Below are 25294 nucleotides of genomic sequence, written 5' to 3'. Positions count from 1 at the left end.
GGGGGTGGCTCTAATGAATGAGGATGAGATTTGGAAGATTCCAATGTTGCCGTTTGCTGATGATACAGAATTGTTGAGTGAAGATGAATGGGAGTTGCAAGGTTTGGTGAATGAATTTGGGACAGTGTGTAGGAAGGGGAATCTGAAAGTTAATGTAAACAAGAGTAAAGTTATGGTGTTTGAGAGGAATGAAGTCACAGAATGTACAGTGAGGTTGGATGGTGAGGATATGGAGAAAGTGAGTGCATTCAAGTACTTGGGTAGTGTGATGAGTAAGGATGGAACTCTGGGGGATGAAGCACATGAAAGGGTACAGCAGGGAAGGAAGGTTGTTGGTTCACTGAAAGCAGTGATGAGAAATAGGAAGGTGAGTATGGAAGTTGGGAAGTCACTGCATGATAGTATTGTGATCCCTACCCTGACATATGAAAGCGAGGCGTGGACCCTGCAAGAGGGGAACAAGTCAAGAGTGAGAGCAGTGGAAATGAGTTATTTGAGAGGAGCATGTGGAGTGACATGGAGGGACAGGTTGACGAATGAAGAAGTGAAGGAATGTTGTGGGGTGGATGTGGATGTGGTTGAGAAGATTAGGAGAAATACACTGAGGTGGTTTGGACAGGTAGAGAGAATGGAGAATGAAAGACTGACTAAAAGGGTGTATGTAGGTGAGGTGGAGGGAGGGAGAGGGACGGGTAGACCGAGGATGAGGTGGAGGGATGGAGTTGGGAGGTATATGAGGGAGGAGGGAGGGAGAGGGAGGGGTAGACCGAGGATGAGGTGGCGGGATGGAGTTGGGAGGTATATGAGGGAGAAGGGAGGGAGTTGGGGGGGAGGGAAGTCAAATGGTGGGTGACAGAGCGACTTGGAGGCGTTTTGTCTGCGGCCAGCCTTTACGGGATTAGGGCGTCGGGCTATAGATAGATAGATAGATAATTGAAACCAGCAATCACGATTCCACAAACTGTAAAGGACTGTATCTCACCTGTATTTTCCAGTACATCTGCAAATCTCTCTCTCTTTGTTACTTTCACTACTTTATATGTCCTACAGTTGTCCTTCATTTGCTTCCTTGTATTGGTCCTTGCTATCATAATTTTTACATTCTTTCCACATTCTACATTTTTCATTTGCAGTGCTGCACACTCTACTGCTTCATTCCAACACCACATATTTCTGTACCTTTAGTTCATCCACACTGCTTCCACTGCATTAATTGGCTTCCTTTCAGTACCCTCTATTTTCCCTTCTACTCCATCTACTTGGACATAAGACTCTCATGGAAGTTTAACCTTCACCAGAAACCATTCTCTAACTGCCACTTCTTTAATCCTTCAGATACTTGGCATGAGTACAAATGTCCTCTAGCATTAGATTCTTAGACCATCTTCATATGAGGTCACAATAAGCCAGTCTGTGTTGGATCGCACTCCTCAGCATATGTTTTGAGGTCCTTTACACTAAATCAGTCTGACTTACACATTACAGTATTACATGATCAATGTGGCTATGTACAGTACATCTCTTGAGTCATATGCTGTGTGTTTGCAATGGCTCTTTCTGGAAGCTATGTTTGCCATGACTCTTCCATGGCATTTCCGAATTACAAAATTCCCACACTCTTGGTGTTTTGGTCACTGTGGTGGAACCACCACACCCACCCACATAACCATTCATCTAAATGGTCATTTAGGTAACCTGAGACCACCGTCATCTCCCTGTTCATTTTTGACACAACTCCAATTAGACAAACAAAAAACTGTTCCTTTTCACTGTCATCCCTAACACACTGTGGTGTACAAACCCAGAATACTGACATTACACGTTCTCTCATTACTAGTCTGAGGGTCGTTATTCTGTCACTTACTTTATCTATGGCAATCACTTTTGACCACTCTCTTAGTCATCACTGTGGCAACACCATCTTTCCTGCACTCACTGCTGCTCCAGAAACACCTGTACCTGCTATTCTTTCCATCGCTGAATCTAGCACCTTGACCTCTCCAACATACAGTACTTCTAGTGGACAACATACATCTGAGCTGCCCCTAGTCAAGCTCTCAACCACTTTACCTGAGTTCCTCCTTAGTGAGCCAACATTAAAGGCTACAACCCTACAGGGACCAAAGGGACCTATCTAGCTTTATTTTTTTGTTGCTGTTTATTCCTCTGACATTATAACTGGCTGCCAGTCAAATGGCACCCACATCAGATGCCAACCCTACCATAAGCAACACTACTCCATGTATTTGAGGTTGTGGTCCCACTGACACAATTACATTTGCTTTCATTTGATTGTGCTATTAGTGACAGGCTGTCCACACCATGTCACCTTATACAGCAGTAGTCTCTGAGTTTGAAATAAGAGATTTCATTCTCCTAGGTGAACTGTCAACCTAGGCTCTTGAGTCCCACCCATCCAGATTTGAAATAAGGGTCTTCCTTCTCTAAGGTGGGCTGCCTACCATGGCTTGTTTGTACCACCTCCTCAAGCTGAATTGGTTAAGTGCTGGGCATGTCCAAAGGCCAGTGGATCATGCATACAGTACTTCAGGGTATCCAACCTGCTCCTGCCTCAATCTTGTGGTGGTTTTACCTGGATCCACAAGGATTAGCTACTGGGTGGACATTCTGGAGTGTGCAGGTCTTGGCAAAAGAAAAGGTTTTATATCTGAAAGAGCTGGCTCTCCTTTTACTTGAGCAGCTATATAGCATCCAAAGCTGCGAGCAAGGAACAGCATGCCAACATTCCTATCTCACTGTGGTATTTGATGCTTTGTCTTGTAAGTGATACCCCCACTCACTAGCCACTGAAACAATCTATTTTCATAGTTTAATCTCGCTGTTGCCAAACTATTTTATTTAGCTAAGGAGAGCCTCATGATGGTGATGGTCAATTTTGTTACTTACTCATTCATAAAGGCTCCAGCATGCTTGCACATGTCATCCTTAGTCATGTAATGATGGTTTTCCATGCTGCTTGATATCTAGCAGCCACTATATTCAGTCACTTATCCCTTAAGTCACATCTATTACTTTGTTTGCCTCTCACAACTCTACCTCAACATTCACACCTCTAACCCTCTGCACCCAGCTGACATCCTCCATCCTCTCCACATGCTTAAAACATCTCAATTTACCCCTTCTAAAAACTAACATATTCAAGTCTCATCCATCCTCTCAAATCTTCATTTGCAATCATAACCACTCAGGCCTGACACTCAAGGACACACTACAAATCCATCTAATCATTATCATATCAGTATGTTTAAGCCTATGAATATCCTCATACTTTACCACCCAAGACTCACTACAATACAGCATTACACTCCCAACATGTTGAATACAAGGACCTCTTAGCATGAAGTGAGAGCCCTCTCAATCTCAGGTGCAACATCAACTCCCTGAACTTTTTCAAACCACTTTTTTTCCTTGTTACCAAGGTAGCTCAAACCACATCTCCCCCAATTAACCCCTTCGTGCCCAGGATGTATGCGTATATGTCCGTGCTGCACCAAGTGAGTGTGTCTATGACGTACACCCTGATGTCCTATTATATCAATGTTTTCTCAGTGCTTTTCACTCAGTGGTACTGAGGTGTGGGAGTGTTTTCTGAGTCAGGTATAGGCCACTGAAGCTCAGAAGCTCTGCCCACTAACCACACAAACCAATCATAAAAGAGATGTGGGGCTCACAGTTTCCTCAGCCAGTGACAATGCATTTTTTCAGTTTGTCCCCAGCACTTGTGGAAGCAGGACTAGGTGGCTTTATTCTCTCCCTCCCTTGTCATTTTTTTTGTGGCTGTTGATGGCAGTTACACCATCACTGTGTCACCATGGCTGAGTCTAGTGGGGGTAGTTCAGATGATCTGTATGTGCCAAGTCATTCAGGTAGCAGTGATATATCTAACAGTGATTTGTCTGTGAGTCATTGTGACTTATTGGACGATACAAAGCCTGTTGAAGAGGAAGCGTGGTGGCTTGTGGTGGACGTTTTCTCAGATGAGAGGCCTGATGATGTACCTCTGTTGTGTAAGTACATTTACTAATACTGTACTATTATCATTACTGTATAATAGCCATTGAACTATTATATACCAAATACTGTATGTACTAAATATATTATATTTTACATTCAGAACATAAGAGAACATAAGAAACATTTCACTGAACATATATATTGGAATGCAAACCAACCGAACTCACCGGCCTCACTCCCAAGTGAGCAGGCTCTGCCTGCATACCGCAACACCCTTCTGATGACGTCACCACTCAGAACGTAACAAGTGCGTGCGCACACACACACTAACAGCAATATGCACTAATACTCTCGTCCTCTCTTCTTAAGTTGATGAAAGATCCCAAGGACGAAACTGAATGGATTATTGGCGTCCTATACACACTATGTATCCAATACATAGACTTTTGTTTAAGCACCATTAAGACCCAGTCTGTAACCACATACAGATATGTGGTGTCCCTTATTATAATCCTTCTAGTCCTGGCTGACTGCTGCACGCAGCCGCTCAGTCGAGGCATCTTTCTTGGTGAGACAGTCAGCCAGTTATTGCGATGTATCCACCCAAGACACTTCATCAATCCCCCCTTGCTCCAACATGTCTTGTAATACAGCAATATCAATGCGCAATCTTCTGTCTTCTACACTCCTACAAGAGTAAAGGGAGTCCACCAGACTCTTGTTATTGACGAAACACTTGATCTTGAAATCTCCGCATCCAGAAACCTCACGCAATATGCTGGCGAGATATACAGCAGTTTCAGCACATTCAAGCAACGCCAACATTTCAGCAGATAAAGTAGATTTGACGACCCGCCTGATCTTTCTAGTCTGCCAGAATTAGGGACATCTCGCCTCACTAGCATCTCGTAGGAAGACCACAAAGCCTCCCTGAGACCCACTGCCTACAAGGTTGGCAAAAGAGGCAACTGAAAAGCACTCGATATAACATTCATCAAGTGGCCCCATTCTTGGAATGTATAGCTTCATGTTGTCAGTCTTCACCCATGCGATCACCTTGTTGAGCCTAAGCAAATCTGCTAGGGTAGCTTGGTTGCTAGTCACACTCAGCTCACACACATCAAAGGCAATATTTGGTCGAATGTGTGTGGAATTCCAATTGAATTACCCAATTAAAGCTTGGTACTCAGTTTTTTCAGACTCAAACAGCTCGCCTGATTCTACTGCTGCACGATGTCTGCTCAGCGTGACTGGTTTCAAAGATGAAGCATACTGGAACTGGTCAAGCATTATGCTGCCATCGGTGTTGGAGATGACATTTAGACCAACGTATTTGAAGGCTTTTGATTCCGAACTGCCAATGAGGAATATTTGGCTCAAACGGGTTATCACTTGCTGCTCGAACTCACGTGTACCAGCCCAATGGAAATCATCGACATAAATGCATATAATGCCTTTGATCTTGCCACTGTTACTCCAAGAGAACAGTGCTGAATCCAGTGATGACACTTTAGCTCCGACACTCAACAAATGATCTTTAACGCGCAGGTACCAATGCCCAGCAGCATCATAAAGGCCAAAAACCGTTTTCCTTAGTCTTTGCAGCTTACCGTTTGCATATTCCGGCAGAGGACGTAAATGAACAACTCGCTCAATGTCGTTACCTTGCAGATAAGCAGCTTTCACGTCCATAATGTTGCAGTCCCATTGGTTGGTGGAGGCAAAAGAAAGTGCCAAACACACAGCCCCTTTTGAGCATGTAGGAGAGTCTTTCCGGAGATCCACCATGTCTTCCTAAAATCCTCTGGCGACTAAACAGGGTTTAACAAAAATCCTCTGGCGACTAAACGCGGTTTAACAATCAGCTTCTCGTTTTTCATTTTTTCCGTCACAACCCATCGAACCGTTATGGCATCTTGCCCAACATCATCTACTTCCTCATACACGTCGTTATTCTGCCAGTTTGTAATTTCTTTTTCCTTGGTGCATAATACGTCCTCAGAGTTGAAAAGAACAAGCATCTCTGCTTCATCATCAACTACTTCCCATGTGCTAAAATCATTTTGCAGATCCACTCAATCAATACTGCCATCAGAGTCCCTCTTCAAATTGTAGCAGTGTTTGTATTTTCCAGTGGTTTTACCTGCCCGACTCACAATCCTTCCAGTCACCAACTCTCCAGTTTCTGAATGTATTCCCTTTATACGCTGACCAACAGAAACCTTGGGAGGCTCCTTAACTGGAAGAGAAACTGTGGGAGGCTGATCATCCAGAATTGCACCATTTTCCGACTCATCATCCGGTGGATAGTCATTCAATACTTGCGAAGAATCGTCATTAGGCTTCTCTTGGAATACACTGTTCTTCTCATAACTACTGAAGCTGTCTCCAACTGTAGTATTTCGTTCTGGAGCACGTGCTAGATGACACACATACACTAGCATGTAGGCACCGCCGTGTCTCACCAGAATTTGTTTTCCATCTCTGCCTATTACGATTCCAGGACCATGCCATTCATGACTGTCATTTCTTTTGTAGAAAACCTCATCTCCATTTTGGATGTCGTTTAAGTCACTTGAACGTATGTTGTGCCGCAAAGCCCTAGCCAAACGTTCACCCGATTCAGTCTTTATAAACTCTTGTCTTGCTAAATGAAGAGCGTTCAAACTGTCCCTCAAAATTTTTGATGGTGATGTAGGTTCCAAGTCTGGAGGATCATTTGCATACACATTAGGCAGGCCAAGGTTTTGACCAAAAACAAGTTGGTTAGGAGAAAAACCTGCATAAATGGTGAGAGCATTTCTTGCTGATACTGCCCAAGCCAAGACCACATCCAAGTCACACTGGCTATCAGCCATTATCTTCCTAACAATGTCACCTATGACTGCATTTTGACGCTCACATACTCCGTTGCTCCATGGACTCTCTGCAGACGTCGTCATGATCTTGATATTAAAGACCTCTCCCAATGCTCGCATTTCAGCATTGTTGAATTCGCATCCATTATCTGAAAGAATTTTCCCAGGTGCGCCAAACAGAACAATCCAGCTCCGAAATACTCCTTTAATATGGTGGTCGCACATTTGTCTGCAATTACTATCACGGTGCAACACTTGGTCGCCAAATCAACTAGGACTAAGAAATAATGCCTTCCCCAAGCTTTCAAATCCACAGCTATGGCTTCATTAAACTTAGATGCCATGGGCAAACTGACTACGGGTCGAGGCTCAGCTCTCTTATACCTACAACAGACTGTACATGCATCAGATACATCCTTGATAGCTTGCTCCAGTTCTGAAATTTTGATTCTAGCATCTGTAATAAGTCTGATTAGTTTAGCTGACGTTGGGTGTCCAAATTGCCTGTGAAGCTTCCAAGCCATTTTGTCTACATCACCCCCAAGAGATGTCAGTGCGATCGTTGCACAAAACTCTCGGCCTAGTCACAAAGAAATTGGAAGCAAGTATTGGCCTGAAGATGAGGACCTCAAAGTAACGATAGTTCCACAAATTTTGACCTGGTCACTCAAAATTAATCACCATTTTTGCTTTTTTCATGAAATGTTTGCTCAGCAGCAAGGGAATATTGCAGCTCACCACATCAGTCACAATGGTTGCACACATATTTCTAATGTAGCAGGGTAGAGTAACACGTCTGAGGGAAGAAACTGTGACACCATCAGCGAAAGTAAACGTTGAGGATGACTTTTCTTCTATTATAGCTTAATGTTCATAATCACTGAGCTCACTTAGATAGCAATTGATCCATTCAACCCCACATACAGTTGTAGAACACCCTGTGCCTAGAAAAGCACATCCCTTAGATTCTTCTACTAGCATCTGTAATTTACCTCTACTGGCGGTACCATCCGCATAGCCCATAAATAATGACAGATGCACTATTTCATAATTTTCTTCTCCACTGCCTTTATTTTTGTATGCATCCGGACAGTCACGTGCCCAATGAAATTGAGAATCACATACTAAACACCTCGACACTTTACCATCAGGCCCGAGCGGGTTCTGCCTCCTGCCAGTGGAAGAGCATTGGGAAATTCTAGCAGACACTGTTGAACGGCCATCACCACGACCTCAATCATGTACTGCACCACCCAGAAACCTTGTCGTTCCTCGTCGAGTACCCCTAACGTAAAACATTTCCTCATCCCCGACTTTGTCACTCCAAAAAACTGGTCTGCTCTTCACCTCACTGGCAGACACTGATGCATCATTCTGCCCGCAAATTTCCCCTGCAAAAATACGATTCAGGGCAGATTTCATATTTTCGTAAGGTACCTCAGTTATCGCAGACATCACTAGTTGCTGCTCACTATCTGAAAGTTTGCATTAAGCCAGAAGCATAAAAGCCAACACAGAATTCGGTAGTTGAATGTCCTGCTTCGTAAATTTAAAATAAACATGCTCGAATTCTACCACGAACTTACGAATGTTCATATCACCAGGTCTTCTGAAATGTACAATTCATGAAAAGTTGCAAACTGCCGACGTCCTTTGTCCACGAGAAATAAACTGTCTAATTTGTTCTAAGGTCTGAACACCATTATCTTGTTCCAGATCAGCAGCGTCAATTTCTGAAGACGCCACCCTCGCTCTTCCTGACAATGAAAGGTGAATGGCTAGAGCTTGCTTCTTGTTTGGTAAGTCCGTCAGTTCGCACCATATGTCGATGTCCTTCTTCCAACTCTCATAGGCAAAATCATTTTCAAGTTTTGGAGGCCACTTAGTTGAGCACGATGCCATTATGCTTGAACAACGCTCTGCTACCAGTATTGGAATGCAAACCAACCGAACTCACCGGCCTCACACTTCCAAGTAAGCGGGCTCCGCTTGCATACCACAAGACCCTTCCCATGCCGTCACCACTCGGAACGTAACAAGTGCGTGCGCACGCACACACTAACAGCAATATGCACTAACAATATACATGTACAAAAATATTACATAACATGAAGTGCACATGGCACATGGATGCAGTCAGGGATCCTGGGACTGATGTGTAGCAATGTGATGTGTGTCTGGGCACAAAGGGGTTAGCAAAACTCCTCCGTCCACTCAAAAGACTCTCCAGCAAGATTAAACCTTCCCCACCTCTTTGCTTCTGCAGGCTCTCCCCTACACACTGCACATACAAAATCAGCAATATCTTGTCGCCTACCTCTAATACCACTACATCTTTTATGCCTCAACTTATCACAAACAGCACATAAGATGGAGTTACATCCCACACACTTGTGGCAAACTGCACATGGCCACATTCCCTACGCTATGACAGTACCACGACCTGCCTAAGATAGCATCACTTTTCTTTTAACTGCATTTACCCTCTGATCCATGTACCATATTCCAATATCTTCATTTCCTAAATTTTTCCTCCCAAATCCTTCCATTCTCTGCAATCAACACTGCCATCAGCATACAATTCCTCCCATGGGAGTTTAGTTTAAGTTTCCAGCACCATGATACACTGTATGCGACCTGCAACTGACCCCTGAGGCACCAAACATTCAAGGAAAACTCATCACTCAAACCTCCATTCACTCTCACCCGGGCAAGCACCCTGCATGCACCTTTGTACAATGCCATGACCACTCTAACAAACCTTTATTCTGTCCCAAGTTTTCTCATTCCCTACTTCATCAACTTCTTGGGCAGTCTGTCCAAGGCATTCTCCGTATCAACAAAAACAAAATACAACTCTCTCTTCCTTCCTATACATTTTTCCTGCAGCTGTCAGACAATGAATACTGACTCAGTGGTCTCCGCTTGAAATAGACCCAAACTGTGTCTCATCAACATTCACTATTTCCTTTATCAAATCTTCCAGGACTTTCTCCATTACTTTCACTATCTGGTCCAAAAGCTTCATGCATCTATTATTTCATCTTTCTGGGACATCGTCCTTACCCTTATCCAGTACCCATTTACAATCACATTCTTGAAACCAGTCACCTGGAAGATAACACTCACATGGAGTAGAATTTATCAAATCAAACCCACTCCTATATCTCTGGAGCCCTTCAACATCTCAGCAGTCAAACCAGAGACAACTGCTGCTCTCCCCAACTGCATTCTGTCAAATGCCTTACTCATGGTATCAACATCAACCAAAGGACATGGGCCAAACACTGGAACCCCTATCTTCAAACTTTCCGTTCCAGTTAAATTTCTTGTTCAGCAACTGGACGTAATGCTCTCTCTAATAATCCTTAATATCCTCACTATCCATCACTATTCTTCCTTCATTTTTCACACACTGCTCACCTACGTTATCCCTGTTTTCTCTCGTCATCTGTTTTGCCTCACTGAATACCATATTCCACCATTTAGCACTACATAGGTCATCCATTAAAAGTCTCTGAGACTCAAACTTTGCCCTGCATACCTTATTTGTGACTTTACACTTAGCAGCCTACTGTTCCTCTCTGTTACCCTTTTCTCTTCCCAAAAAAGTTCACATCATTCCCAAGTTAAATGAAGTCATATGGTGCTACAAACTAGAGAAATACTTGGAGTAAGGGATTAAAACACGCAAAAGAATACCTCTGTAGTACTTTTTCAACCAAAATGATAATTATATAAAAATTCAGGGCCTTAGGGATTCAATTTAGTTTTAGACTGTGAGAGGCCATTCCTTGCGTGTTCCCATTTTACATTCTAAAACACAAAAATACTGCTATGCAACAGATTTCCAAGTGATTTGAAGCCTCATTATATGCCGATGATGTGCTAAAAAGTACCATAATCTTTTCTATACCACTGATACTGCATATCAGGGAAAATGGGAAAGTCAGTTTTAAAAAATGCAATGCAGGTAAAATTCCTGCATTTTACAGTATATGAGTGAAATAGCAAAATCAATCATATGAAGGGGCAATATAAAACAAGGAGTTTCAGTAGTACTAAAGAATTTGCTAAACACTTTCTACACTGTGCTGCTCTACTCACAAGAAAATAAGTGTGTGCAAGTGGTACCTACTTTGGGTGTCTGACCTCCATCTTCATCTTCTGTTTGGGTGTCCTGTCACCATGTCTGATCACTGCTACCACACATCGCAGCTCCATCCTATAAATGCAGTATATCATCATCATTGATAATGGCATCAGGGAAGAAAAGGAGGTTAAAAAAATAAACATATCCACACTAACAAGTGCTATAAAATGTTCAAATGGAAAAATTACACCATTTTCAAAAGCTGTTATTATGGAAATAAGACAGTTTTGGTCTGACTTAAAGAGGGTCCGAGCTGGGCCAAAATTGCTGAATCTTTCCAATAAACACTATTTCCAAATAAAGGTGGTGTGTAATTCTTCCATATGCTACACAAGATTTTCATGCATGAAGGCATTAATCACAAATTTTACAAGCCATAAACCAGATACTTCTGGCAGTCTCTTAAAGAACTCATAGTTGCAGGTGCAGATATAGTCATAGCCACTTATACAGGTACTTCGAAATTCATGGCAAGAAAAGTTTACGGAGAGATTAGTTGCTGTGTCATTTACCCCTAGCTTAATCTCAGGACCGATACTATACTAATAATCAATTAATCAGTATGATACCCTGTCATTCAGTAAGCTTAATCCCTGTACCTATCATCTTTATCACAAGCCTATATCCCAGTAAAACATAAATACATGACAACTCTCAATAGACTGCACAGTCAAATGAGCCACACATCCTTTCACTCACTCTTCATGCCTTTGTTTATCAAATTATACAGTGTTAAAAAAACTTTAACATATGGATATGAGACTACGGTATGGCATGAAAATGAAAAGTCAAGAGTGAGAGCGGTAGAGATGGGACTGCTGAAGAATGTATGTGGAGTACAGACGGTGGACAGGATACGAAATAATGTGATTTGTGAAAGATGTGGAGTGAGGAAGTCTGTGGACACCAGAATTGAAGAGAGTGTACTGAGATGGTATGGTCATGTGGAGAGAATGGATGACAATAGAGTGGTGAAATAGGTATATATGAGCGAATCTGAAGAAGGGAGGAGGCGAGGTAGGCCAAGGAGAAGGTGGAGGGATATGGTGGATGAGTGTGTGAGGAAAAGAAGTTTGGAAGTCGAAGAGGCTAGGGGACTGACAAGAGATCGAGCTGGCTGGATGAATATTGCGAGGAGAAGCGCATGATCAGGGATTTGGCACCCCTTTTTAACGTAACAGCGTCCGGATTGACTCTATCGGATATGTTTATGTGAAGTTACAGAACGTGGTGAATGTTTTTGGCGTCTCAGATACAGCCAGGATTCTGGGGGCTTGAATGGAAGTGTGGCCCATTGGATTGGGCAAATATGGGGTGCCTGGACGTTGCTACTCCTCACCCAGCCCTAGGGCGGGAAAGGAGGTCAAGACGATGATGATGATGATGAAGATGAAAATAACAATAATGATTTACAGTATTGTGGAAAATCCAGCCACTTAGACTTATAGACAAAATCAAGCTTGAAACAATACTGCACCCCCCTGAATCTGGTGACATATCTTTCATCAGGTACTCTTACCATATCTGGATAATTTTATGCAGCTCTGAGGAGACTCTGAATTGGAGAAATTAGATACAGCATTTATTAACCTCTTCACTCCAAGATATACCCTATAAAGTGAGTAAAATCATCTAATGGCAGCAAGAATAAACCAATAAAAAACACGTTAAGGCTGCCAAGGTAAATATTATTCTATCGTGGAGTCAAGAGGTTAATGTATATGGCAAAGGAAATATTTCAGGCTACAGTCAACAACACACTGAACCCAAGGATGAGTACCAGATGAGCGGCTGTGGTCTATATCATGACCCCTGGGGGTAGGGGGGTTTGTCAAGAATACTCCCCCAGTATCCCTGCTTGTCGTAAAAGGCGACTAAAAGGGTTGGCGGAGGGTCAGTGCCCCTCCCCGGAAAACAACTAACTAAAAAAACAAACAATAAGCCTCGGACAAGGACTGACCAAATGTTGACGACCAAGGACCGGACAAAGGACATTGCAACTGGAATGTGGAATGTAAGGGGAGCAAATGATGAGGTGAAAGAGAGAGAGATTGTCCAGGTGCTTGAGGATGCGAAAGTGGATGTATGTGGAATAACTGAAACAAAATGGAGAGGAGAAAGTGTGAGAGAATGGGAGTATGGATGGGGTATATGTGCAGGAGTAGGTGAGAATGAGAGGGCAAAGGAAGGAGTATGTATAGTTGTGAGTAAAAGATGGAAGAGGAGCATAAGACAGTATGGATCAGTTGGATCAAGGATTGTGTGGGTAAAGTTGAAAGTTGGAATACAAATGTGGGCAATTGTGTGTGTGTATGCGCCAACGCAAGATCGTGCTAGAAGAGTGAGAGAAGAGTTCTGGACAAATGTAGAAGTGTGCATGGAAAAGTTTGGAAGGAATGATAGAGTGTTTTTGATTGGTGATATGAATGGTAAAGTTGGGAATGTGAAGGTGGATGGAATAGTTGGTGAGTGGGGTGTGCCTGCTGAGATAGATGAGAATGGGAGTGCGTTAGTGGACATTTGTGCTGGGAGGGGGTTGGTGATAGCCAATACCCTCTTCAGGCATAAAATGATCCACAGGTATACATGGCGAGTGATGAGAAGGGTGGGTGGTGAATTGAGTGAAAGGAAGGCAATGACTGATTATGTGTGTGTGGATGAAAGGATGCGAAGATGTATATTGGATGCAAGAGTTTATAGAGGTTGGGGGAGTGGACTTTCTGACCACTACTTGGTGGTGGCCAGAGTTAAAGTTCAAGTAAGATGGAGGAATAGAAGAAGGGAAAGACGAGAGGAAGGAGTAGTTGCAAGGAGAGTGGAAAGGTTACAAGAGGATGAGAAAAAGACAGAGTATAAGAGAGAAGTGGAGGAACGATTGGGCAAATATGAGTTGGAGCAGATGGGGGACGTGGAAGGTGTGTGTAGAATATTTACAGAAGAAATATGTGCAGCATGTGATGTGGTGTGTGGAAGGAAGAGAAGATGGAGGGGGGTGCAAGGAACAGCGTGGTGGACTGAAGAGGTGAAACGGGCTGTGGCACAAAAGAAGAAAGCATACAATGAATGGATGCGAAATAGGGGCATGGAAGAAGTTGAGAGGCGGAAGAGAGAGTTATATGTAGAAAGAAAGAGAGAGGTGAAAAGATTAGTAAGAGAGAGTAAGAAGAGAGTGGATGAGGAATTTGGAAGGAATTTGAGTGTAAAGTGGAGGGACTGTAAGAAAATGTTCTGGAAAGAGGTGAAAAGAGTAAGACAGGGTGGGAGTGGAGTTAGCAGGGGAGTGAAAGATAAAAATGGTAGATTACTAGTGGAGAAGGGAGAAAAAGTGAGCAGATGGAGAGAACACTTTAAGGAATTGTTGAACGTGGAGGATGGAAGTAATGCGAGTATAAGTGGCTGGGGAATGGCTGGGAGAAGGAGGGAGTTGAGAAGACAGGAAGAAATCAGTAGGATAGAAGTTGTGGAAGCAATGAAGAAAGTTAAATCAGGGAAAGCCCCAGGAATTGATGGAGTGTGTGGTGAAATGCTGAAGCATGGGGGAGAGATAGTAGTAGAATGGATGTGGAAGATGTGCAGATTGGCCTGGGAGGAAGGTAGAGTCCCGGAGGATTGGAAGTCAGGTATAATTATTCCCTTGTACAAAGGAAAAGGGGAAAAAGAAGTGTGTGGTAATCATAGGGGCATTTGTCTTCTTAGTATAATAGGAAAAGTATACGGTAGGATACTTATTGACAGAGTTAGAGAAAGAGCAGAGAAATTAGTTGGAGAAGAACAGGGAGGCTTTAGGAAGGGAAGAGGTTGTGTAGATCAGATATTCATTCTCACATCTTTAGTGGAAAATTTTCTAGAGAAGGGAAAGAAGTTGTATGCGGCTTTCATGGATTTGGAGAAAGCATATGACAGGGTGGATAGACTAGGATTGTGGAAAGTGTTAAGAATATATGGAATAGATGGGAAGTTGTTGAATGCTGTGAAGAGTATGTACGATGGTGCGAAGGCTGCAGTGCGTGTGGATGGTGAACTAAGTGAATTTTTCTCTTTGAAAGTTGGGTTGAAACAGGGATGTGTCATGTCTCCATGGTTGTTCAATCTGTACATGGATGGGGTAATAAAAGAGGTACAAGGTAGGGTAGTGGATGTTGGAGTGGCCCTGGTGAGAGAGGATAGTGTTTGGAAACTCCCTGTACTGTTGTTTGCAGATGATACTGTGTTGTTGAGTGAAGACGAAGGGGAGCTGCAAGGCTTGGTGGATGAGTTTGAGAGAGTGTGTAAGAAACGGAATCTAAAGGTGAATGTAGGGAAGAGTAAAGTGATGGTCTTTGAGAGAGGTGAAGTCAGTGAATGTACAGCGAGGTTGGATGGTGAGGAATTGGAAAATGTGAGTACGTTTAAGTACTTGGGTAGTGTGATGAGTAAGGATGGAGGTTTGGAGGGTGAAGTGCTTGAAAGGGTACAGCAGGGAAGAAAGGTTGCTGGTTCTTTGAAAGCAGTGATAAGAAACAGGGAAGTGAGCATGGAAGTGAAAAATTTACTACATGACAGTATTGTGATACCAACTCTAACGAACGGAAGTGAAGCTTGGACGTTGTTGGAAGGACACAAATCAAGAGTGAGAGCCGTGGAAATGAGTTATTTAAGAGGAGCCTGTGGAGTCACATGGAGAGACAGGCTGACGAATGAGGATATAAAGGAGCGTTGTGGTGTTGATGTGGATGTGATAGGAAGCGTTATGAGGAACACACTGAGGTGGTTTGGCCATGTGGAGAGGATGGAGGGTCAAAGACTGACGAAGAGAGTGTATGTGAGTGAGGTGGAGGGGGAAAGAGGGAGGGGGAGGCCGAGGATGAGATGGAGAGATGGGGTGGAGAGGTATATGAGAGAGGGGGGTGTGAGTTGGGAGCAGGGGAGTGAAATGGCGGGGGACAGGGCAACTTGGAGGCGATTTGTTTGTGGCCACCCCAAACGGGATTGAGGCATCTGGCAATAGATAGATAGAGAACTTTATGCTTAGTTTTTGATCGTGTTCAACCTGTCTGTCTGGCCAAGTAGACCCATCAACTGCAGGAAAGCAACTGTCTCTGCGGGGACGTCCTGTGCAGTGCATCGGTGTTCCCTTCTAGCTGACAGCGCTTCACCACAGTGAGGCACGAGGAATAGTGTGGAGATTTGGTTCCTGGATGGACCCTGAATTTGTGTCTTTCCACCCAGTTAACAGGGGCACCACAGCAGGTTCCATTTCACCCCATAATCTGCTTAGTAAAATAAGGTAACTGCCAACCCCACATTACCCTTTTCAAGGTGTGCGGGACCCAGTCTTGGCTAACATAGTCAAGTACATTTAATGGCTGATGACCAACCTACTCCCAATCACAGTACATGATCAACAAACCTGCAGCTACATCTTTGGGATCAAACTATGCAAATGGCTAAACTGTCACTCCAACTGAGGTGCTCTAATCACTCAACCATAGGAAGAATTTCCATTTGAAAACCTAAAGTACTGGGCTACTACTGGATACATTTACCGGTCCTAATACATCAATCAAGTATGAAACTAAGTACTGTAGAAGGCCACTTACTGATATCACATTTTTTACACACTGTGGGTGACTTCTTGTAAAGGTATACAGTACCCATCACCATCATCATCATAAACTTTATTCCCACTGATAGAACTCCGCTTATCCATGTTTTGTGCAGTATTATATTTCCTACAGCCACTCCATCACACTATCTACACTACATCTTTTTATTTTTTAATATATTTCATTCAATACTGCTGTCTTACCACTCTTCATCTATTTCAATAAATTCTTCACTCATCTGATACACTCTATGGTTAACTTACTCCTTCTCTGTACACCACCAAACCAAATAATATATATCCCTGCTCTGCTTCAGGAAGTTTAATTTTATCTCCGCATTACTTTCATATCAAATTTACATGAAAAGTAACTTCAGGACCACGACAGTGCAAACATTAATCTCTGGAAAATGTTTAGTTCCTTTCATCTTGCAGTCCTTTTTTCTCACCTAAGGATGGAGTGAAGTAGGATCCAGAAACAAAGCAAGAATACTCCTATGCTCCTCATGGGGCAACGTAGGATTGGATGATGGATGGATTGAGGGAACTACCATCAGCATGACAAGAAAAATGGGCAATAAAATATTCACAAACAAACCAAGGCCCTAGACTCTTGGCACCATCTCACAGACCTATTCACCTCCACATTTTTATACTTTTTAGTCACTCTCATCTTAAATGTCAGAACCAACTTGCCTAGCCCTGGGCTCTTACACTCCTCATGGGCAACATAAGATTGGATGATGGATGGATGGATTCATCAAATACACCATGTGAATTGATCTTGCCACACTGGTATAGGGAAAAAAAAAAAAAATCCCATAATACCCTCCTCAGAAAGTAGGGTACATAACACAACATGTCTGTAATCTTATCTTTACAAAACTCCACAATGTTTTGGAAAGCAGAGGTTTCTGAGGGGGGGGGGGGGGGAAGCTTTAGATGTAGGGGACTGCAGTCTAGTTAAAACGGAAGGCAACAACATGTTTCGTGAAATTAACTACCAGGGAATGTTTTGTATAAATTCACTACCATCCAAACCAATTATCCCTAACTCACACTTAATAGCTGAATCTAGCATTCCATTTAATGGATAGGTATAGCATTCCATTAAATGGATAGGTATAGCATTCCATTTAATGGATAGGTATAGGATTCCTTTAATGGATAGGTATAGCATTCCTTTAATGGATAGGTATAGCATTCCAATTAATGGATACATATAGCACTCCATTTTCATCTCAAATTGAAAGCACATAACAGAAGAAAGGAAGTCCTAGGTATAAGTTCTCCTCCTGTGTTGTCTGTAGCTGCTGTTCTTGTTGCGGCCCTAAGTTCATCTGGACAGAACTCAGTGGACTGCAAACTGAAATTTGCCCTTCTGCAATCTATCATCCTTCTTTCAGGTGATATGAAGGAAGCTAAGAGGCATTTTTATAACTGGGAAGCAGAGCTGTTTGGTCATGTGAAGGCTGTAGGGGTAAGATGATGCAAAAACGAATACTGGGGAATTGTTTCCTATGCAAACACAACGAAGTATAGCAGTTCTAGTCCCAAACTTCCACCTCATTTAGCCATCTCTAACAAGACACAATGAAAATGAGGGCAATATGCTTTCTCCCGAGGGGTAGTAATGCAGTGGAAGTAGTTTCTTGGTGTCTGAATGCTTACACATGGCATAATGACAGAGAAGAAAATCAGGCATGAGAAAGGAGTGTAACAGAAGCCAAAACACATTAGCCAACCCACTTGGAGCTAATGAATCAATGGAGTATTTGGCACAGTCCAAAGAAATACTACTGTATATTATATTAGTACTGGTTATCATTTGTATGTTCGTATCATTTATGAAGGCTCCAGCATGCGTGCATGCATTGGCCTTGGTCACCTAATGGCAGCTCTCCATGCTGCTCAATCTCTGGTAGCCTACCAATTCAGTCCCTTATCCCTGAGGCCACACACTATGACTTCATTCCAGGTCTTTTTCAGCCTGCCACTCACAACTCTACCCCTGACATTCACACTTCTCGCCTTCAACTGTTCTAAAGTGTAGTGTACATTTTCTATGTGCTAGAAAAAACCGGATATGACAAGTAGACAGCCTCATGCAAGTGACTGTGTTTCCCTGAATACTGCATCATCATCTTTACTGTTACCCTTTTTTCATATCTGAGGATGGGGGTGAGACAAAACCTAGAAAACAAGGAAACAGAAATCATAAAAGGAGAACTATGAAGAGCACACCCAGTGAAATGGGTCTGAGACATACAATCACATTCATTCATGCCTCTGGAATCCTATCTCCATCTCACAGGCCTAACCCTCTGTATATAATTTTAGTAATTTTCTCTTTAGGTGAATGTCGCATATAACTGCTAGAAAGAGTCAATTAAAATATTCTTGAAGGACATCTGTAACCAAGTCGTGGAACTTATAACGCATATTTGGATCATTTTGAACTCTAAATTTTGAATTATTAAGATCATCACTGTAATCCTGGCCAAAGATATACAATATCATAAACTCTTGCATCATCATATCATCATCATCCGGATCTCCTTTCCCACCCAAGGGCAGGGTGAGGAGTAGCAATGTCCAGACAGCACAAACTTGCCCGATCCAAACAGGTCACACTTCCATTCACTCATCATTCAAGCCCCCGGAATCCTGGCTCTACCAGATACACCAAAAAACATTCACCACATTCTGCAGCTTCGCACAAACGTATCTGGTTGAGTCAAACAGGAGGCTGCCATGCTCACAAAGGGTGCCAAAATCCCTGATCATGCATTTCTCCTCAAAACATTCATTCACCCAGCTCGATCTCTTGTCAGTTCCCTAGCCTCACCGACTTCCAAACCTCTCTTCCTCAAACACTCATCCACCATATCTCTCCACCTTCTCCCTGGCCTACTTCATCTCCTCCCTCCTTTAAATTTGCTCATGTATACCTTTTTCACCCCTCTATTGTTATCCATTCTTACCACATGCCCATACCATCTCAGTACGCTCTCTTCGATTCTGATGTCCACCGACTTCCTCACTGCACACCTTTCACGAATCACACTATTTCGTATCCTATCCACCCTCTGTACTCCACATACATTCCTCAGCAGTCCCATCTCCACTGCTCTTACTCTTGACTTTTCATTTTCATGCCACACCATAGTCTCACATCCATATGTTAGAGATGGCACTAACACTCTCTCATGTAAGCCTCGTGCAGCTGCAACACTCAAGCCTCTGTTTCTTATCAAGGCCTTCATTGCACCAGCTACTTTTCTTCCTTGTGTCACTCTATTTTCAACTTCTTTTGCACATTTTCCTCTCTTTTCAATCACTGTACCCAGGTATTTGAACTCTCTCACCAATGCCAGTCTTTCTCCATTCACTGTGACATCACATTGGGAGTCACATTCTCTCTCAATAACCATCACTTTACATTCTCTACATTTACTCTCAAGGCACGACACTCACAGACATTAGCAATACTCTGCACTAGTCTACCAAGTTCCTGTCAGGTACTTGCAAGTAGTACTGCATCATCAGCATACAACAATTTTGAGACATTCCATCCATCACCATTCATTACCAACACCATCCCTCTCTCCATTACTCATGTTTTCACTTCTCTCATCACCCCATCCATATATACATTGAACAACCATGGGGACATCACACAACCTTGTCGCACACCCACACCGATCGTGAACCATTCACTTAGATGGCCATTAACCCTGACACATGCTTTGCTACCATCATAAAAACTCCTGACAGTACATAGCAGCTTACCATCTACACCATACATGCACAGAACATTCCACATTCCCTCTCTCTCTATTTTGTCGTATGCTTTTTCCAAATACATGAATGCCATAAATACCTTATGGTCCTTCTCACAAGCCTTCTCTGCTATCTGTCTCACTGCAAATACTTGATCCACACATCCTCTGCCACTCCTAAAGCCACCCTGTTCATCACTCACTAGGACTTCTGATATCTCTCTTACTTTCTCTATAATAATTCTTCCATATACCTTCCCTACCACACTCAATAAACTTATGCCATGATGATTCTTGCACTCACTTCGTTCACCTTTATTTTTGTACAGGGGTACAATCACAGCCTTTTTCCACTCTGCAGGCACAGTTTCACTCATCCATACCTTCTCACATATCTCCAACAAGCACTTCATTCCATTCTCTCCATTACATTTAAGCATCTCTGCATACACCTCGTCAACCTCAGCTGCTTTCCCATTTTCAGCCGTTTCACAGCACTCTTCACCTGTGCGACTGTCACGTCTCCTGGCACTGCATTCCTTCTCTGCACATCCCCAAAACCAATCATGTTTACAGCCACTCTGCTCCCTCTATTTCCATTCATCAGGCTTTCAAAATATTCTTTCCATCTGGTCCTTACTCCATTGCCATGGGTTAATAATCTACCACCTGCATCTTTCACATTATCACATTTCTTTCCGCTTTCACTTCTACATTGCCGCACCTCTTTCCAGAATAACTTTCTATTTTCAGAGTAGTTCGCATTCATTTTTCTTCCCAGATCATCACTTACCTCCTTCTTTTTCCTCTTCACTAGTCTCTTTATGTGCTTCTTGCTCTCGATATACTCAGTTCTTATTTCAACTGAACCCCTATCCTGTAACCACTTTAGCCACTTATTCCTCTTTTCCTCCACTGCTCTCTTAACCTTCTCACCCCACCTGTTGTTACTCTTGCCACACCACACACTTCTTTAGCATTCCTAACTAAGCAATCCCTATATGCATTCCACAGGCTGTCCAGATCCAATTAATTCCAGTTCACTGAATCTAACTCGTCCTCTACTTTGGTCCTGTATTCATCTCCCATTTCTTTGATCCTCAGCTTCTCAACTTTCAGTCTTTCTCCCTGACTGCTTCTCTCTCTCCTGATCCACCTCACTCCTTTCAGCTTGATCTTGCATACCACAATCATGTGATCTGACCGACCTCCACATCGTCCTCTCACAGCCCTCGTATCAGCAACCATTCCCATCATCGACCTCTCTACGAGCACGTAATCAATCATGCTTCTTTCAACACGATCCCAATTTCCTCTATACCATGTATGTTTATGTGCATCTTTGTGTTTGAAAATATGAATTACAAATGCACAACCTCCTCTCTTGACACATATCCTTTAGTCTCTTCCCATTATCATTTTCTCCTGGTACTCCATAACAACCCATTATGTCATCCTCAGGACCAGTGCCTACTCTTCCGTTCATATCCCCCATCACAATCACTTTATAGCTCCTGGGCATTTCTCCCACTACTTAACCCAGCTCATCCCAAAACCTGTCTTTCTCTCTCTCATGCCTGTCCTCACACGGTGCATACGCTACAATCACTGCCACTTTCACCTTCTCAAACTTGAACTTGACATACATACACCTCGAGCTGACACATTTGTAGTCTCCCATTCCACTCTGCCACACCTCATTCATCAACAAAGCAACTCCTTCCTTGCATCTTCCTCCCATTCATTCCCGATCTTACACATTTCACACCCTCCCATTCCTCCACTTCGCGCCCTTTCATCTTCGTTTCACACAATGCCATCACAGCATATCTTGCACTCTTGCACATGGGTGAAAATGTCATTTTTAATTTTTTTTTTTTTTTTTTTTTTTTTTTTTTTTTTTAATCTCCTGATAAAAGTACTGACAAAGGTGGCATTTATTCATAATTTAGATCCTTCAGCATGGCAACAACTACTGGGCTTGGTTGTTGCTGCTGTCAAACACTTTACTCAGTTAAGGAGAGATCCCTATGGTGAAAGGATTAGAGATAATCTCCCTTAACCCCTTCAGCATGTATTTTTGGGTTATAGTCTTGTTACCATAAAATGAAAATTATTCACTTTAGATGAGATTCCTCTGAGTGAAGGGATTAAGTGTAAGAAGTGCTAAGGTGTAGGATATTAGGAATTTGGGGATTTAACATTTATTACAAAAAAAAAAAAAAAAAAAAAAAAAAAAAAAGCCACAACTAACCCTTTCAATCCAAAGGTGTAATTTTAAAAAATTCTTGCTACCTTAAACGGTTTCATTTTGATTCAAAGAGATTTTCATGCAAGAATGGTTACACAAATGTTTCACTAACCCATGCACTACCAAACATCTCCCCTAAACTGAATATAAATCAACAGCACCATAGCTGGCAAGAAAAGAATACAATAATAAATCATTGGACTGAAGGGGTTAAGAGTGGTGCTTTTATACGAGTTAGGTACGACCAGTGCTGTATGTCTTACCATGAGGGTTAAAGCTACCTCAGGAACACAAGCAGGAGTGGTCAAGTGAACGTCTGCCACACCACCGACCCCACAGCCAACACAATGCTCCTCTACTAAATACCAAAACATCTTCTTAAGTAGGGCTGTGTTCTAAGTGGTATTGGAGACTTTGTACCACCTCCTGAACATTGATTCATTAGCATATTACACATTTTTTTTTATCTACCTGCACATTACTGACAAAGTGTGTAGATAATAGAAATACATCAGTACCATACGTATGAACATCATGGCGCAATGTGCATAATAAATTGCTAGGATAAAATATGTACAAGGCTCCTATGCCACTTAGAATACAGGTTGTAATAACACAGTAACCCCCAGTCCCAGCATTACTCCTCCTGGGGGATAAAGGATCCCAGGATTGACTACTATGGTTCATAACATTTAATCCCTTTGCTGTGGCATGCCTGTCAGCTAGGACGTCTGTGGTGCAGGATATATGATAAAAATCAACCTTCTTCTTTTCAGGAATTTTTAGAAATAGCTACCATTAAAAAAAAAAAAGAAAAAGAAAAAAAAAAAAAAAAAAAAAAAAAAGTACTGTACCAAAGTAATCAATCTTTCTACTTGTAAGTGAGACAATGTGGAAGGTTTAAGGTACCTCCATTCATTTACAGCGGTAATCTGAAGACATCTTGTTTCTGGCCACTGGAGCATGTTTGGGCTGACTAGCACCCAAACAGGTGGAAAAACTGGCAACACAGATCATCACGTGAGACAAATACTATGTCACCTATCTGGTCACTCATCAAACATAAGCACAAGTTCTCTGCCACGATGGAAAAAAGAAAGAAAGAAACAAAAAAAACTTTGGCAAAACTCTAGAAGGCATGCCACAGGACCATGGATATGCTCTCTGAAAGGCATGTTACAGATGAGGGGTCAAGGGTGGGTGACCAGCCTACACCCCTGATGGCACTCTAATGCATATAATACCTGAACATTACCTTAACTGTCACTTTATACCATCAGAGCCTCAGGTGACTTCTTAGGATGTAAACAAGAGAAAGAATACTGTACTCTTAAAAACCTTCTTGTAGCTAAAGCAATGAGAAACTGGTATTAAGAGAATCAATCAGGTACATTAAATTATATGATCACATGTAACATATGCAAGTTTTACACACTTCTATTAAATTAAAATATAAATGCAATAACTACACTAAATAACAATATAGGATAAAAACAAAAACAACAAAATAAAAGTAATCTTGAGTAGTGACATGCAACAATAATGATAAAGTCCTGCACCTGCAACTATATAATACTATTAGAAGATGTTAGTGCAAGGATGATGTGGGCCCTTAAATGCCTTGATTCCTTAGATAACATGATTCACTTAACATATTATTCTTGTTCTCTCTAGATGATTTTATTCAACTTTACGAAAGACCTTAAGGCTACATCTCACTCTTTCAATTACAAATATTCTCAAAAGATGAACAAAATCCCCTGGAGGCATCAAAAATATATTCTGAAAACATATCAACAGAATACAGGGGTTATTATGTTAAATGGCAAATTTGATCAATGTAAACCCCTGAGTTTAGCTTCGGAAGGTGCTTTTAAAACTTGGAGAAACCTCAAAAGAATGATTCAGTCAGCCATCTCAGTTCAACGACATTGGGGGTATAAAAGACAACGTGAATCTGGGTAATACAGTTCTGATCATACCCACTGTATTATTCTCTGATAAATAATGGCACATCTTTGCTCACATCCCCATTTACAAAGAGTGTAAGACAATATGCAAGCAGTCATGCCTCTGTGAAGCTCAAAGCCATATAAAACCCTCAGTTAGCAAAACGATATATTCCTTGCAATCCAAGCAGACACAAACTACAGTACAAGAAAAACGAGACTAAATCAAAGCACCTGTGGCGATGTTCAAGGCCATCCAACTTTTGAGTGATATAATGCAAATACTGAACTAGTACATACTAATGAAAGGCTGGCAAGCATTTTATGGCTGGAAGTAGTGCTATCCAAGAGTTTTTGATGAATAAAAGCTTCATACTAGAGAAAGGGAAGGGTTCCAAAGTGCATTAAACTCACATCTTGCCAAAGGTGGTGGGTACAATGGGTGGATCATCCAGCTGGAATGGGATGGCCCAAGGGATGTGGAAGGTGGGTGCCAGCTCACGCAGAATCATATTACCCAGGATCTTAGCACAGTCATCATAGTATTTACTGGAGTTCTTAACAAAACTGAAGCCGTTAACATCACACACATAAGATTTTCCATTTGCTCTGCAAATTAAAAAAAAAACATAATAACAACACTACACTGTATCAGCATCATCTTAACCTTATTCTATCTATCTATTGCCAGACGCCTCAATCCCATTTGGGGTGGCCACAAACAAATCGCCTCCACATCACC

At 42.2% G+C, this 25294-nt stretch overlaps 1 protein-coding gene across 1 annotated transcript in view; it reads right to left on the bottom strand.

Moving 5' to 3' along the window:
• l(1)G0196 (inositol hexakisphosphate and diphosphoinositol-pentakisphosphate kinase) overlaps positions 1 to 25294 on the bottom strand; it is a 475031-nt gene that overhangs the window by 292780 nt on the left and 156957 nt on the right. Inside the window, exons 10-11 of the mRNA XM_080268869.1 lie at positions 24967 to 25161; positions 10972 to 11058 (exon numbers count right to left, since the gene is read on the bottom strand). Coding sequence (XP_080124995.1) covers positions 10972 to 11058; positions 24967 to 25161 — 282 coding nt within the window. The remainder of the gene's footprint in view (positions 1 to 10971; positions 11059 to 24966; positions 25162 to 25294) is intronic.

The sequence above is a fragment of the Coenobita brevimanus genome, chromosome 30, assembly GCF_032717465.1.
Source record: "Coenobita brevimanus isolate Jiangsu-jjx chromosome 30, ASM3271746v2, whole genome shotgun sequence".
NCBI classification, from domain to species: Eukaryota; Metazoa; Arthropoda; class Malacostraca; order Decapoda; family Coenobitidae; genus Coenobita; species Coenobita brevimanus.
The sequence above is the reverse complement of the archived record's forward strand: the minus strand, read 5'-3'. Positions and strand labels throughout refer to the sequence as shown.